This window comes from Aedes albopictus, chromosome 3, assembly GCF_035046485.1.
Source record: "Aedes albopictus strain Foshan chromosome 3, AalbF5, whole genome shotgun sequence".
NCBI lineage: Eukaryota > Metazoa > Arthropoda > Insecta > Diptera > Culicidae > Aedes > Aedes albopictus.
The window spans coordinates 119,430,733-119,448,610 of NC_085138.1; the positions used below are offsets into that span (position 1 = coordinate 119,430,733).

At 39.2% G+C, this 17,878-nt stretch overlaps 2 protein-coding genes across 7 annotated transcripts in view; both read left to right on the top strand.

Annotated features, from left to right (window-relative positions):
- The window catches only part of LOC115263581 (GTPase-activating Rap/Ran-GAP domain-like protein 3), a 598,953-nt gene that overhangs the window by 467,367 nt on the left and 113,708 nt on the right, over positions 1-17,878 (top strand). Inside the window, exon 2 of one of the 6 annotated variants that reach the window (XM_062855942.1) lies at positions 4,119-4,627. The exons of the other annotated variants lie outside the window; for them this stretch is intronic. Coding sequence (XP_062711926.1) covers positions 4,467-4,627 — 161 coding nt within the window. The 5' untranslated portion in view covers positions 4,119-4,466. The remainder of the gene's footprint in view (positions 1-4,118; positions 4,628-17,878) is intronic. 6 annotated transcript variants of the gene reach the window in all.
- LOC109409193 (uncharacterized) lies at positions 14,293-16,906 on the top strand. The gene is made up of 4 exons (XM_019682618.3): positions 14,293-14,386; positions 14,466-15,183; positions 15,249-15,447; positions 15,501-16,906. The coding sequence occupies exons 1-4, from the start codon at positions 14,293-14,295 to the stop codon at positions 15,759-15,761; spliced, it is 1,272 nt and encodes a 423-aa protein (XP_019538163.3). The 3' UTR covers positions 15,762-16,906.

Genomic DNA, 17,878 nt, shown 5'->3' on the forward strand with positions numbered 1-17,878 from the left:
AGAATTGATGTAGCTGCTTTAAATTTTCACCTAGATTTAGATTTTTAAATTGTAGATAAAATGCATTGCCGAGAATAAACCAGAATTTCAAACTAAAAAAAAAATCTCGGTAGAGGAGGCATTACTGGTGACATCTCCTACCCCCTTCTGCGCACGGCCTTGCGCCACAATATACTCGCACTCGGTTCGTGGCTGACGCTCTCAATTCTCGCTCACGCCCAATGCTCGCCAGATCCAAGCTCCTCCTGTTCCGCTTCTGCGCTCCACGCCTGCCAACCGGATTGGAAGCGAACATCAAGTTTACATGATTGTAGTCTGGCCATCTTGCCTCATGCCCTGCCCACCTTCGGGATGCTTGAAAAATTGACCGGATTTAGTGAAAATTGTACCCTGGCTTTTGAACGCGGCTCGTCGCATTACACCTCCCAGAGCGATGTTGAATAGTAGGCATGAGAGACAAGGTATCGGGTAACACAGTCAGTTGAAGTCAATGAACAGGTGATGTGTTTGGATCTGGTATTCACGGCGTTTCTGGATGATTTACCGTGAAGATCTGGTCCGTGTAGTTGACCGGCCGTAGTTGAAGCTGGCTTGCTAACATCCCACGAACTCATTTGTTCTAGGCGACAGACGACGGAAGATGATCTGGAATAGCCCTTGTAGGCAGCACTCAGAATGGTGATAGCTCGGAAGTTTTCACATTCTAAATGATCGCCATTACTGTGAATGGGGCAGACAAACCCCTCCTTATACGCCTCCGGTAACTGTTTGGTTTCCCAGATCTTGACTGCTAATCGGTGTACACAGGTGGCCAAATATTCCGGGGTGATCTTGATGAGCTCAGCTGCAATACCATCCTTACCAGCCGCTACGTTATTTTTGAGCTGGCGAACGGCATCCTTAACTTTCCTCAGCGTGGGAGTTGGTTCGTTCCCGTTTTGTGCTGCACCAACATAGTCATTTCTCTTGCTGCCTTGGGCCCCTAATGTCTGCACTCTTGACACCTTTCAGGTGCTCATCGAAGTGCTGCTTCCACCTTTCCATCACCTCACGTCCATCCGTCAAGATGCTCCCATCCTTATCTCTGCATATTTCGGCCCGCAGTACGAAGCCCTTGCGGATTATGTTGAGTTTCTGGTAAAACTTCCGTGATTCTTGAGAATGTCATAGCAGTTCCATCTCCTCGCACCACATAACATAAGTGGAACTCCATGGTCAGAGCGGAGGAAAACGTTGTATCCTTTTCCAGCACGCGAATCTGTTATATCTTTCGTAAAAGGCGTCGAACTGTCACTTATTTTGGTAAACAATAAACATCTGATCCAACCAGTATTCCAGTTTTGGCAAAGAATACAGGAACGAAGATTGACAGCTGAGATATACGCAAAACTAGTTGCTGGATATCCACTTATTCATGTTGTCATAAATTCATTGAAATCTTCGAAATAACACATCCACGTTCCACATATCGATCTTACTTTATATTAAAAACCATAAAACGTACTTTCGACTTGAGTTAACAATGTTTTATTACAATTTATGTCCTATTTTAGATCTCCACGTGATGCCAGTCTAGATCTATGAGGTCTTTGTTTTACTTCACAGCAATGAAGAATGGTATACATGGTGAAAAATAGTATGGCAATAATGTTATAATGCATTTGACATTTTGATGTCCTGTATACCAGTGTACGAACTCGGAAAGGCATCAACTTTTGGAGACAGAGTTCCACTTATGTTATGTGCTCGAACTCCGCTTGTTCCAGGTACTGCCTTTTCTCTCGAAAGAGACGGGTCTACTATTTCCACTTCTGTTTGTAACGTTTCACGTTCTGCCGGGTTCCTTGCTGCAGCATTACCGTCTATGCTGCGTTCTTCTCCTCCAAAATCGGTCTACACTACACAGCTCGATGAACTATTCGTTTCGTCGACACCTTTCCACGTACCAGATGGTGTTCTCAGCTGCGTCATTGATGGCTGCTTTTACTGTACTCCAGCAGTCCTCAAGATAGGCCATACGAGCTGACCCTCGTAATGCTTCCTCGAAATTCTGCGCGTATGCTGAGGCGACATCCGATTGCTTCCGTTGTTCTAGGTTGTACAGTGTCGGTCGCCGATACCGTACATTGTTGATGGCGGAATGTTTTGGTTTGTTTTTTCAACTACCCAGCAAATTTTCGAATAGTTTTGGCGTTTCAGTCTTTTCGGGGTCAAAAACAACTAAATGTTTTCTTCTTCCAACGTTTCGATCCTTATTGGATCTTCCTCAGGGAATCGAATGAAATTGTTGCTTTTTCGTCCAGTGGTAGTTTTTTAAAACTTTTAACCGTCATTTGTTGTTTTTTGAATTTGTCCGTTTTTTCTGTTCCGAAAAACCTTCAAATTCAAAAAGATATTTTCGTTGGTCGGAAACCGGACCGCTATCCACTACCTTTACGTACAACTTTCAAAATGACAGTTTTGGTGTCATTTTGAAAGTTGTACGTAAAGGTAGTGGATAGCGGTCCGGTTTCCGACCAACGAAAATATCTTTTTGAATTTGAAGGTTTTTCGGAACAGAAAAAACGGACAAATTCAAAAAACAACAAATGACGGTTAAAAGTTTTAAAAAACTACCACTGGACGAAAAAAGCAACAATTTCATTCGATTCCCTGAGGAAGATCCAATAAGGATCGAAACGTTGGAAGAAGAAAACATTTAGTTGTTTTTGACCCCGAAAAGACTGAAACGCCAAAACTATTCGAAAGTCTTCAAAACAGTCGTCGTCAATATAGTAACTACCCAGCAAACACATGATCGTAAATGGAAGCTTGTACGCATATGGCTTCCACTTAAGCATCCTTAGCCATCATATAAGACTTTGTGTTAGCTGGGTACTTGTTCCAGTTGAAAAATACAATTTTGATCATTCGTAACATAAATTCCTGAAATCTTAAAAAAATCGCAGTTTCCCAGTTTGAACAACGTTGAAATAAATTATGCCACCCAGGTTGGAAAATGCCTACAAGCCACAAAGAAAGCCACACCATTAACAAATACAAAATCCTGTTTCGAGTTCAAAAGAACCCTCACCATCCCAGATTGCTTTCTCATCGGATTGCTTCTTTCTTTGGCCCTCAGGGAGCTAAATAGCTGATGGGAGGGTGAAAAGGAGTGGCGCCAAAATGAAGTATTATTGTTGGACCATGTACACAAGATTCGGAAAATTCGGCATCGTGTAATTCTGAGGGTGGGATGGCACCTGAAGGTCGTTCGGCTACCAGAGCTAAAAGGAATGAATAGCCAACCTCACGCAGTCAAGTTTTCGGTCAATTTGATAAGAATCAAGCACAAACGCGTCGGCGAAACATGAATGGAAACATGCACCGTGAAGCGTTGTACGATTAATTTCGAGGATAAACTTTTCCCTTTTTGGCGGCTGATGGGCTTGTACGATACGCACGGTGAATAATGAATCATGTTGGCGGCCCAGTCAGTGCGTTATGGTGGTTGGGTATGGGGAATTAAAATGGGAATTGGAAAACTTTGCGGATAATGTAAGGTGTTACTAAGGCAACTTGCGTAAAATAATGATTACAATAGCAGCCTTTTGATTTCACAGGTTCTCGTCTACCACTCAAGGCCAGGCTGAAAAGTAATAATATTGGGCTCAAGTATAGCCCATTTAGTTCACCACTGGACTATCGCACTAGTTTTCACGAGTGCGAAAACGCTAATAAAAGTGCGCGATTGCATCAAATCAACTCGGTGTCTTCAGAGCACTTGTTCACCATAGATTGAAGAAATAGTGCGCCGAAGACATCAACCTGATTTGATGCAATTGCGCACTTTTATTTATGTTTTCGCACTTATAATGTTGCAGTTCGCAGTCCAGTAGTGAACTAAATGCGGTTTATCTAAAACAAAAAAAAAATCGTTGGAGAAAAAAAAAACGTTCCCAAAGGAGCTGAAACGAATTCAAATTAAAACATTGAATAGGTCTCTTTTAAGTGTTACTCAAAATCAAGCTGTAAAAGTAAGCAACTCAATTGAACATGCCACCGAAGAAGTTAACAAGATTCGCCTACCGTTCACCAGACGATTACATCTCATGTAATCCCCACATATTTCTAAACAGTGTAAGCCTCTAAATACCTCCATTACCTCCACTCGTCTGGCTCGGATCAAAAGCCATGCTTAGCGAACACAAACATAGAGTGCATCCAGTTCCCAGCATGAGATGGTCATCCACCGATGAATCTGACAAGTAAATCCACTTCGGTCGGCCAATGCATTCCTTGCTGGAGCCCACGAACCGGTGTAGCTGTGGCTCAGCAAGTGTGATAGTTTACGAAAAGAAGAGAAAAAGGCAATCTGCAACACTGACATCGACAACGACGACGACGGTACCGTCAAGCAAAGAATCGACCAACGTCCTCCATCCGTCCGCTACTACTGTCGTCCGGCCGCCATCACCGGTGCCGATATGTTGTGCTTCAATTTGAAAATAGCCACCATCTTCCGGACCTACCGGGAGACGGATCCGGTTCGTGACCGGAGCCAGAGTTTGTTTACGCCTCCACCCCGGGCGCCCCACCGGGATATCGGGGCGCTTCGAGTGCTGCAGCGGCGGGCGTCCAGCGTGATGTAAGTTGATTTTGATGTTGTCCCTATGATCCTTATGTGTGCTGTTGGTAAATGGGTTAACTGTATTGTGGATGATGACCTTTGAGTACTGGGCAACGGTGTGACAGTGATGATTTTGACATCGTAGTTTTTGTTCGTATTTATTTTGCAAATCATTTGCCGGTATTCTACTTTTATCAGAAGAATTATGCTTTTTATGATCATTACAAATTCAATTAGGGTAAAAGCTCCCTTAATGGAGGTAGTACCAATAGTGGTGGTAGTGCCAATTAAGCACTATTTCGAACAAAAAGCTTGCAAATGAGATTTTTAATAGATGCATCATAGCTAATTAATAACATTAATTCAGTTTTGTGTTCAGGATTTGCCGAAAAACCTATTTTAAACAATTATTTTCCTTAAATTTTTGTTCCTTTGCTCCTATAGTGGTGGTAGTGTTCCTATAGTGGTGGGTCCCATAAGAATTCAATGGGATGCGCCACTATAGGAACCAATGTTAAATTTTACCTCCATAATAGGAACCGTGTACCTATAGTTGGTGCAAGTGATTTATTAGCAAAAACTGAAATAAACAATGGTTTTTACATTTTTCCTAGCAAATTTAAGTGAAAAACTACTGATTTACGTTTTCAGAATTTTTATTTTGTGGTATTATCAATTTTATTCAATTTTTTTTTCTACAAGGAGCTACTAATAGCACCACTATTGGTACATTTACCCTACCTACATATATAAAATAACTTTTTCACTTAAGTTGTGTTAAAATTAGCATTGGTGGAAGGGATACTTACTGAATGGAAGGGTCTTTATAAATATAATCGGAAAAAGTAGTTCAATTTATAACATAGAGTATGAGTGTCCTTAGTAATCTCACGATTCTACATTCATCCTTATCGAAAACAAGCGAATATGGCACTGATTGATTCCGTAGTTTTTATTTTCATGCGTGTTCACTTCTAACAAAAAATACAAAAATAAGAAACAAAACAAGCACCACTTCATTCCTTTGTTTTAAGGACAGACTTGTTAGAATCCCAAAATGGTCGCCACAATGACCGACTTTGACACCTACCCACGATTTCGAGGGCACAAATCTCTTCGTAAACAAAACCAGCGCACCTGAGCTTCTTATTTTTAGCTTATTACAAGTGAGCAAGAACAGAATAATAAAATTCACTGTTGTTGGAAGCTTGCTTCTTGAGATTTGTGCTTCTGAAATTCTGATGCTCTGTTGAAGCGGGATTTAAAGACGTTTGTCCTTAAGTATGATGAAAATGGGGGCTAAATGCTAGACGGGCGCTTCTTTCTTCCAAGCTACAGAGCCACTTGCCCATCTGTATGTGCCTTCAGGAGACGGAGATGGTCAAGGGGCTTCGTATCTTGAAGGAAAGAAGCGCGCTTCTAGCAAATCGGATATTATTGGTTCCTACCGGAGCACGAGGATTTCTTTTCATAATTTAAATTTCAATTTGTTCACCAAATACGTGTTTCTGTTGCGTGTATGAATGCCAGAGCAATAAAACGTTGTAATCCAATGTATAATTAAGCTTTCATGACCATTTCCAGCTCAACGCACGAATCACGTAGACGCGACCTTTTTCAGAACGAATGAAATTTTGCTCATGTATGAGCTTTTATCTGAAAGTTTTTTTTTCATGTTATTTGTTTTTCAATTGTCAAAGATCACAAAGTGGTCCAACAATTGAGTTTTTAAAGCTCTCATACAAAATTGAAATTGATTTTTAAATAGGTTTCCGAATTTCAAAAATCATGAAATATGGATTTCGCCCCAGTTTGGCATGCAGATGAAATTATCCCAACATCGTTTAAGAAGCCAATTGTGAGAAAAGTGATATAAGCCATTTTACGAGACGTTTCAGAACAGCTGATCGCAGCAGCGGCGTCAACTGACAGAATTCCACGCACGTTTGTTTTGCTGGAATATCGCGTAATTTTTGAAAAGGTACTTGTTCAACAAATTGGAGATATGAGAAATTTGAGCCAAAATAGGTTCAAAAGCTGTCGTAGAAGCAATATAAATCTCAATAATTAATCAGGTATTTTTTTCGTCACGATTCACTCGTTAACTAGCGAAAAAAAATTAAATAAAAATATCTTATTATGGTTTAAGCCAGTTTCAAAAACTACGCTTGACTTGCGCGCAGTCATTAACCATCATCAACCAGATGATGATTGAAAACGTAAACATCAAAGCGCGGAGCTCTGTCGTTTGACTAGCCTCATAAAATAGACTATTGTCTATCCGTTTGGAATCAAGACAGATCATTTATGATTTATCAAGGTCGCCACTGTTGTTGTTGTTGATGACAGAAAGATAAATGCACAATATATCTGAAACGATTTCGAAAACGTCGCGAGTAGGGTCGCGTCTGGTTTGATGGCAAAGATACAATACAATGGGAAAAGTGAGCCGAAACATAGAGACTCCGCCTCATTTTGCCTAGAATTTAACTTTTTTCACAAGCGTTATGATCAATTTACAGTCTTCGACAAAGTTGTTTGACATATACTAACTTCTCTTCAAATAAAAAGTGGTAATGATTGGACGCTTACAGTGCCACTTTGCAGCAAAAATTAAAAACATGTGTAACTTAAACTTTGTACATTATCCCTATCAAACTTCAAGCTCATTGAGCTTCCCCTTAAACTTGATGGAATAGTCTATTTTATGAGGCTAGTCAAAAGACAGAAGTCTGCGCTCTGATGTTTACGTTTTCAATCACCATCCGGTTGATGATGATTAATGACTGCGCGCAAGCCAAGCGTAGTTTTTCAAACTGGCTAAAACAAAAATGTGAATTTTTTATTGAAATTCTTTTCAGCTCTAAACGAGTCGATCGCAATGAAAAAAATACCTGATAAATTATTGAATTTTGTATTGCTTTTTCAACTGCTTTTGAGCCGTTTTTGTACAAATTTCTCCTATCTCCAGTGTGTCGTACTAGTACCTTTTCGAAAATTACACGAGATTCCAGCAAAACAAACGTGCGAGGACTTCTGTCAGTTGACGCCGCTGCTGCGATCAGCTGTTCAGAACCGTCTCGTAAAATGGCTTATAAAGCAACATTTTACAGAAGCTTATGGGTGAACAAAGAAACAAATTCAGGGATCCTTCTAACTTTTTCATGTTAAAGTTTCTCCACATAAAAGTTGGTCACCATAGTGTATAGTAGGGTGGGTCAACGTTGTGTGAGAAAACTTAGGTTTAATCGCATTCTTGAAAATCAAAGGTTTTCGTTTGGAATCTCAAATAACTGTGCAAAACTTGGACATGAACGGCTTTGCCTACACATTTTGCAACGCGTATGAAGTTTGTATGGGATTTTATACGAGGAAACGCCCATTTTTGCCTCGTTTTTAGACGCTCTGTGACACTTTTTCTTTGTCAAATCTTACCCTTCCAAATTTTTTTTTAGTCTAGTCTAGTCTGCGCTTAAATTGCCATATCTTGGAAGAATCCTGGAAAATGTTAAAATCGACTTCCCCCATATTTTTTGTCATCATCAATACTTGCAGCTCATCAGAGACGCAGTACAAGTATTGAAGTGGCCAGGCGTACTATGCAGCGTCATTGAATGTTATTGAACTAAACAATAGTACGGTGACATCTCGTCAACCACTCTGTATAAAATGTTTTGATATGCATAACGTTGGTAGTGATGTGCCTGAAAAGTTAATGTCTACGTTAAGGCACTTCTTCCTGCTCTCTAATTTAAAAGTACTCATTTTTAGTAAACATCCATGATGTTTGCTAAAAATGTGCAGGCCACACACATTTTGAGCGTAGCCGTTTTTGTGTGTGGGGTAGGACTAAAAGGCAAACAACAAAACAACGCACAACATTTCGAAAAAAGAAAATTGAAAAAAAACGATAAACATTTTCCACCAGGAAACAAATCAGGCGATACTTTGATTCTTCCTCTAAATCTGTATGGAAACCGATGTTGAAAATATTTTCCCGTATTTAATGAAAAATCAAAAACCAAAAAATGACGAAATGCTCCCAGGTTCGCCATAAACACCTCTCTGAAAAGATTAAAATTGGTGATCCATTCTCCGAGTGTAATATAGGCCAAATTAGGGGGATTAGGGGCATAATGGACACCCTAAGCAAACGAGTACGTTAGGCCTGTATAACAGAGAAAAACTTTACATACTATCAGTTGGCTTACAACTTTCTTTAGTTTGTTTCTCACGTATTTCAATCATTGGCAGCAGGTAGAATGTCTTTATGGTGAAGAAATAATGAATTGAAAATCGTGTGTTTTTAGGGCTGACAGGAAAGGTACGGGGCGAAATGGTCACCCATCGGGGCATAATGGACACCTGTATCTTTGATAACATCGACCAGTTAAGAAATTTGCCTACAGAGATCAATACCACAGATATAATACTCCATCTTAGACGAGTTTACATAACATTGAAGTTAGTTAAATAAATTTTAGTCTAAAATATTCGGATTGATTTTTACCAAACTTTCTAAAACGCCTAACAGTATACAATGCGCGTACATCCATTCATAATTGCCAGTGTTCATTTCGCCCCGAATCGACTACAACATTGAAATTGCTATTTTAAGTTAAGGTGAAACATCAAGAAATCCCATTGCAATTCCGCATACAAACTTTAGAGGCACAAATCTGACGAACGAAGCATCGAACCAAACCGTACTCGTTTATCCTGCTTTTACTCACTTGCAAAAAGAGGCAGTTTTTCCAAATCGCGCCCATTTGTTTTCGAATTTTTAAGATTGGTGCTCTTGAAAACGTGAGTAGGGGTCCAAGTCGGCCATTGTGGCAGCCATATTTGTATTCTCTGCAGTTTCTCCTTAATTATGGTCAAAAATATAATAATCCATTGCTAAATCTTCGTATACATGTAGATTAGACCGGCCCACATTTGTATGAAGAGAAAAAAAGTTTTCAAAATTCGCGGGGCTGCTTTCTAAAATCGTGCCTTTCGATGAGCAGAACAATCTGTTAAAAATTCAGCTCAATCGAATAAAATTTGAGCTGGCGCAAATGAGTTGAAGGTTTGTATGGAATGTTCAGCCCAAATATATGGAAAATTGGATGACCTCCAGTCTCTCATACAGCACGCCGGTTTGGCGAGTTCAATTTGGCTCAAAATTGAAAAAAATGATAGTTGATACCCTAAGCAACAACTTTGTAGAAGACCATATCATGATAAAACTTAACCACAGACCAGCCGTAACACTTGTGAAATTTCCATCGACCACGCTTTTAACGATCATTTTAAATTTTCATAGTTGTGGCTTTCACAACCAGTTCGTTTTTCTATGCGTTTGACGTTTCACACTAGCGCCTTCTGTTAACGATATGGCACAATACAGTGATTCGTGCAACTTTTCCACCAGGTGATGGTAGTGTGAACTGGGCGATGGATGTCCATGAAATTCGTTCAAGGTGTTACGTCTGTTTGTCTGTGACTTAACAGTCTACTACCGTAAAAAAAAAGTGGAATGGCGTATATGAGGCAACAGTCCCTCAAGCCAAAAAAAACAAACCTCAATAACATGATAAAACTTAGTTGAGTTGCGAATTAAACGAAAGCAGAATGAGGACATCTCCACCCGTTTACTCTCGGTTGTTACATGCAGCACGTGGTTGCCGTTCGAAACTTGCCCACTACATCATAGGCGGCTATGTTGTCCTTCATTTCCATTGCCCACGCACGTAGATGGGTATCGAGACCATGAAGAATTACATAGCTGCCTATGATGTAGCGTGCAAGCTTCGACCGACAAACACGTGCTACATGTAACAACCGAAAGTAAACGGGTGAAGATGTCCTCATCCTGCTTTCGTTAGCTGAAGCCGCAACTAAATTAAGTTTTATCATGATATGGTCTTCTACAAAGTTGTTCCTTACGGTATCAAACTATCATTCTTTCAATTCTGATACAAATCGAAATCGCCAAACCGGCGTGTTGTATGAGAGACTGGAGGTCATCCAATTTCCCATATATTTGGACTGAACATCCCATACAAACCTTTTTAACCGATTGAGCTGAATCTTTCACAGATTGTTCTTCTCATCCAAAGGCACGATTCTAGAAGGTGCCCCGTGGAAGTTTTCGACATTTTTGTATTTGGGCTAATCTAATGTAGATGAGGTAACAATTTACTTGTTTTTATGGTGGACACACTGAAACACTCGGAATACCTTATTTGCTGCTGCTCCAAAATTTTAAGAATTTCCCCATATGAAAAACATATTTCAATTTCAATGATATTTTGGTTAATTTGGAGAAATATAAATGGTCCTTTTGAAAAATAGAACATTGACTTGTTTATTTACGCTTATGCATTTAAAGTTTAACATAAAAGCCATCAGCTTCGGTGGAAACAGGGGTGTACATTTCGCCCCGGGTGTCTATTATGCCCCTAATCCCCCTATGAGCGTTAAAACATAAACGAAAGATTTCAGTTTTCCAGGAAATCCTGAGAATTTATAGCACTAACGTCCACCAGCGTTTCCTCTCTTGGCGTAGCGTAGCTTCGTTTCATGAAATGCGTTATTTTGGAGCACAAAATATCGAACGCAACAATCCTAGTTGGTTGATTGAAATGTTTGCCGGATCGGGAGTCATCCGGAAAATAGTACACTTAATTTGCTTAGTTCCCCAATAGGACATCAATAACGGGAACCACGATTTTTTACCGAGTTTATGTATTTTGCTTCGAGAAATTGACAGAAACACACATACTCTTCTTTCTAGTAATAATATGCAATTTTCTATTTTCTTCTTCAATTTGCAGGTACTTAGTTTTTCACTTTTTGCACATCATTTTGACACGAGCATTTTTTTGTATCCGATGTCATCCCAAGCACACTGTGTTTTTATATGCCCCTTTTGCTCCCTTAACACGAACCCGTAACGTGGGTAGATCACCTTGGAATGGTGCGTTACGGCGTAAGATCTACCACATCAAATTTTGTTCCTGCTATTTTCTAGCCTGGTTAATTCAAATGCAGGAACATTCCAGGATCAGGGTTTGGTAAGCTTAGAACGTGCTTCATTACGAGTTGATCCGACATAAGCGTGGTTTAAATATTATCCATACCTGGTATAAAATTAAATTTAATACACAAACATACAATAAAATTATTGTATTCTTCTGACAGCCGGCTGCCGGAAGACTAAATCATATAAAGGGTTGCATAGCTCACATCACATACCAATGTGAATCCAGATATATGTAACTATCTATCACCTCCCACTAACAAACTTCCTTCCTGTGACAACCTTGGGGATGCGGAGGTACACACGGTCTCTAGTAGCAACGGGTGTCACACTAACATTCCTTCCCTTCCCGGTGACCGTAAGGACGTGGCCGGCGCCGGTACTGACAATACAAAGTTTTGAGTTTTCAAAATTGCACATTGAGGATGGAAAGTTACACCCAAGCCCCTTCCTTTTGGTTCCCTGTGCAATGTTGACTTTTCTGGTCAGTAACGGAGTAGCAACTACGAATTGTACGGTCATCTCATTCTCATGCTCATGCCCCTTTTGCTCCCTTAACATGATATATTCAAGGAGAAATCCTCGAAGGAATTCCTTAATGAATCTTGAGAGAAATACTTTTACTAATTCCTGATAGAATCCCAAGACTTGGGTATGTGTCCCGGGGGAGCCCTGCAAAGAATAATTTAATGCATATTAGGAGGATCCCTAAAGGAAACCCGACAGAATCAATAAAGGTATTTCGGAAGGACTCAATGTAAGATACTGTTAAATACTTACCTGAATTAAGACGAAATGAAATTGTCTATCTAGTTTATATAATTAGTGTTGACCCGTACCGCGCCCAGTGTGCTAATGAAACTCACACCATCGCCATTAGCTGTCAAATAGCAGCATGAAAATTGTAGCATAAGTGTTAATATATAAAGGAATTCCAAGAGGAACTAATGTAGAAATCTCGGATAAAATGAGTGGAGGAATCGCGAAAGTAATTTCTAAAAAAAAAACAAAAATCAGGAGGAATCCCTGAAGGAATCCCAGGAGAAATCCCCAAACACATACCGGGATCTATTTCTAAAGGAAAGAAAGATCACGAAAAAAACCAAAGAATGGACGCTACAAGGAATGTCGGAAGAAGTTAATAAAGGAATCTCAGAAAGAATTCCGGAAGAGATCCCTGAAGGAATCTCGGGAAAACCCTTGGAATAATTCCTCAATGAATCTCGAGAGGAATCTCTAAACAAAACTGAAAAAAATCAATAATGTAGTTTAAGCAGAAATTCATAAAAAATCGCAGAAAATCCAGTAATAATCGTGGATCGATCTTGGCAATTATCCGTGAAAGAATTCCGTGTTAATCCCAAAGGGTATCCTGGAAAGAAATGAAGGACTCTCAAGAAAAAAAAATGCGAGAGAATGCTGGAAAATATTTCTGATGGAATCCCGTAAGATTTTCCTGAAGATATCCCAGGAGGAATCTTCACAAGAATCTTGGTGGAAATTTCTAGTAATAACAGAAAGAATAACAGAAAGAGTTGTTGGATGAATCCTTGATACAAAAATACATGAAGAAATTCCAGGAGCAATATCTGAATAAAACTCGGGAAGCATCAATAAAGAAACCCCGAAAACTATCTCCAAAGAACTCCCAGGAAAAACTACCGGAAGAAATTCATAATAGAATTCCTGGAAAAATTTACTAATCAATCTTGAGAGAAATCTCTAAAGTAATCGCGGGAGAAATCCTTGATGAAAGCCCGTGAGGAATTTCGTATGGAATTCCGGTAGAAATCTCCAAGAAAAATTCTGGGAAAGTCCTTGGAAGAATTTCTGAATGAATTTTGAGAGGAGTGTATGAACAATTTTAATTTTAATTTTTAATTTTAATTTAATTTCAATTTATCGATTAATAAAATAAGTCGGGTTAATCGCTCCTGAGATCCCCTCTGGTCTCGAATCACTCCTGAACCCCGTTTTTGATATTATTTCCTCAAACCCCAAATATGTCTACTGAATGGCTTGATGGTAATTTTCCATTGAACTGAACAATCATGAAAAATTCAGAAGTTCAGAAGTGTTAATCATTTCACTGAGTTCCAAGTAAAATCACAGCATTTACAAAATTTCTCTAACTGCATTGTGGTTCTACGTATAATTGACCATTATTTTATGGGTGTTCCGTATGCTTGAACCAGTTATGCGATAATTTAATCAGGGAGAACACCTGTGGGAAACTTTCCAGAGAATCCACATTGGAACTTTATTGATACCAATTACTGTACGAAGGCTTTTTGCGAACGATTGAAAGCTCAGTGTAGTATTAAATTAGAAATTAGCTAACTCCAATGCTTGTGTCAACCACAGAAAAAATGCCAAATAATTAGCCACATAAATTACTTTATAACAAAAATTGGTAATTAGTTCGATATGGACATTTCCTTAAACATCCAAAATTAAGCGGAAGCTTCGTTCAAAGTTTCAGTATGTCCGGAAAGTAAAAATGAACGGTACAAATAAATCGATCAGCATTGTGTACACTAATAAATAACGATCAGAAATATATTATTCATAATGTAACTCAATTATAACGCGGGCTGGTGCAGATATAATTCTAATGCATCCTGCAATTACCATTTCATTTTCTCACTAGTGCCTCATGGAGAAAGTCAAACGTTTCTGGAAGAATGACCGAGAGTTTAATATTGATTCGGACTATTTCCAGTTAGCGGACTCTATATGTTTGCTGTTTGGTATGATAAGTTGACATTAAAATTCGTAAACTTATTGAATAAAACTATCGTAGCTTTTTATTCATAAATTCTTTTTCAGAACAGCGACCACCGTTGACTGACCGATTAAGCCTCAGAGTAATATGGGCATTCCTGAGCATTTCCCACGCGTTCCAGTATATTTGCTTCGCAATTCAACTGGTGCGATGTTTCGGCAAATCTCCAATGAATGTTGAAGAAGTTACCAGTATCGGAAATTTAATATTCGTGCTGACTATTGCCGTTCTGCGAGGACTCAGTTTGGCGTACCATCGCGATGCCATGCTGGAATTGAAACAATACGTCAACTCAAAATCTTGCCGCCGAACGGATCCTGATGCTTTTGCGCTGCGCAAGAGTAAATATTTGAAGGTTAACCGCTATGTAGCATGGTTCCACATCATAACTACGATGAACAGTTTCACCTGGGCGTGCACCACTGGACTACAAGAAGATGTTTTCAAAATTCCTTACCTCATCGACGGATTGTCTGATACGACGAAGGAGAAGCTAAACTTTTGCTTTTCAATGCTGTTTATTCCGTGGTGTTACACGTTGTGGTATAGTCCCACACAGTTTATTTCGCTGTTGAGCATATTGCATACCGAGCTGACTATTATTGTGGGGCAGTTTGAGGATATACTCGAAAAAGTGGTTGCCAAATATGCCTTCGATTGTTTTGTACTCAATGAAATGTCAAGTATGTGCAGAAACACTTTTTGGATTGATTTGGACAATGAGTTCAAAATTGCTTTGGTTCATCATATGACTTTCGTTAGGTAATAGTAGGACAAACTAGAAGTTGATACTCTTCTGTTAAAAATGTTTTTCCTCAAATTTGTAGGAAACTGTCACTACTACGAAACATTTCCAGCATGAACTTTTTCATACTTCTTTGCTCGAGTACGCTGATTATAACCTTCAACATATTTCTGTTTCTCATGGAACCTTCGTTGGGGCATATGCCTTTGCTACTTTTGGCGTTGCAGTACATTTCGGAAACGTATTTATGCTGTACGATGTTCAACAACTTAGCAATTGAGGTAAATGTACCGTTGCATAGAAGAATTTGAAATAATGTTCCGCATTCTTCCAGAATAATCGAATCAACTATTTGGTCTACGTTTGCGACTGGCTGAACTCGGTGATCAAAGATCACTCACTGGACCGACCTTATTGCTCTAGTATCTATCAGAACGCTGTGATTCTTCACCAACAGGTTGGCAAAGGCATAACCATTCGGGCTGGAGGCATGTTCAGCTTAAGTTTGCCAACGTTTACAACTATGATGAAATCGGTTTACTCACTTCTAACACTGATGCTGCAGTCAATGGATATGAAACCAAAAAATAAGTGAAAAGTACATTAAGCTGCTAGTACACAGGGTCAAATATTTGTCCGAAAAGAAACCAATGCTCAAACATCTTGTTTGACTCGATCAAATTTTCATTAGTGTCAAACTGATGTTGTTTCTTGAGTTCTTTCCTTGTCAAATATTTGGCCCTGTGTACTACTAGCCTTATTGCATCTGTATTGTAGCGTGTTGCCAAGTTTGAAACACAATAGGGGGATTAGGGGCATAATGGACACCCGGGGCGAAATGGACACCCCTGTTTTTGCTGAAACCGTTGACTTTTATGTAAAACTTTCAATGCATAAGTGTAAAGGAACAAGTCATTGTTCGATTTTTCAAAACTACCATTTATATTTCTTCAAAATAACCAAAATATCATTGAAATTGAAGTATGTTTTTCATATGGTGGATTTCTTATAATTTCGAACCAGCAGCAAATAAGGTATTACGAGTGATTGAGTGTGTCCACCATACAAACAAGTGAATTGTTAGCTTATCTACATGTATACGTAGATTTAGCAAAGGATGAACTATTATATTTTTGATCAGAACACACTGAAAATAGCAATTTCAATGTTGTAGTCTATTCGGGGCGAAATGAACACTGGCAATTATGAATGGATGTACGCGCGTTGCATACTGTTAGGCGTTTTAGAGAGTTTGAAAATATTCAATGCGATTATTTTTACCTAAAATTTATTTAATTAACTTTGCAGTTGTGTAAACTCGTCTAAGATGGAGTATTATATCTGTGGCATTGTTCTCCGTTGGCAAATTACTTAACTGGTCGATATTCTCAAAGATACAGCATAAAATATGCAGGGGTGTCCATTATGCCCCGATGGGTGTCCATTTCGCCCCGTAACTTTCCTGCCAGCCCCAAAAAACACACGGTTTTCAATTCATTATTTCTTTACAATAATGAAATTCTACCAGCTGTAAATGATTGAAATACGTAGGAAACAAGTTAAAGTTCAGTTCAGTTCAGTTGGCTTACACTGATAATATGTTAAGATTTTGTCTGTTATACAGGCCCAACATACTCATTTGCTTAGGGTGTCCATTATGCCCCTAATCCCCCTATTTGAAAGTGTATGAAAAATAAAAATAAAAACAACACTACGGAATTGTCGACATCGCTAACAACTCTGCAGTAACATAACTGTTCATGTTTTATTTTGTGAACAAGGTCAGTGAATCTAACGATGGATACCACAATCATATTGAATATTGCATAGCAAATTCCACCCGATGCATGCAACAAATTTCTAAATGTTTGCTTCATGAAATGCGAAACTGTTTTTTTTTTCTGTTCGGGGCATAACCACTGCGACCCATATTCGATCTATTGTGATATATCCCGTATCCTTTGTTTAGTGCATGTCGTACTATTGAGTAGTATTAAAGTATTCGGTTTTGTAACAGTAGTCATTTTCAACTTAATTGGAAGGAAGGATTCTGATTGATAGGTTCCGCCTTAGCACGCTCCTTTTTCAGTCAAAATCATATCCCTTAACGAAAAAGTCAAGAAATGATACCGATATTGACCATGCATCGGAACCCTAGTCCTTACTGCCATAAACCAGTGTACAACGAAAATAAAATATTAGGAATACTAATCCTTTCACTTTGGAATATGAAATGTAATAAGGACCAATTTTTTTCCTTTAATTACTAAAATATGCTGTTGCATAGTTGGAAGCAGTTAGGCTAGGGTTCAGTTTTGTAGATCTTTCGCCGCAACGCAACCCAAAAAGGTGATCTACCCACGCTACGGGCTCCGTTAAAGATCGATCATCTTTTGAACCCCCTCAACCATTCATCCCACAGCACGGGTCACCTGACAGCTTGGGCTTGGATTGTGATTACCTGGACTTTTGCCCCCGGTACAGGTGGTCCGTAGTGCTATTCTAAGCCGGCAACTACACGGGCAATGCGAAACGGTTGGTTTGTTTTGATTTCCATTCTTTGCCGCTTTTTCTCTCTCGGGGAGAAAATTAAGGATAAATTTCTATGCAAAACTCTATGGATCTATGCACATGTTCACTCGTTTGTCTTTTGAGCAGACCCGTCTTGTTTGGTGACCATGGAGATAAGTTCATTTTTCATGAACACGGCAC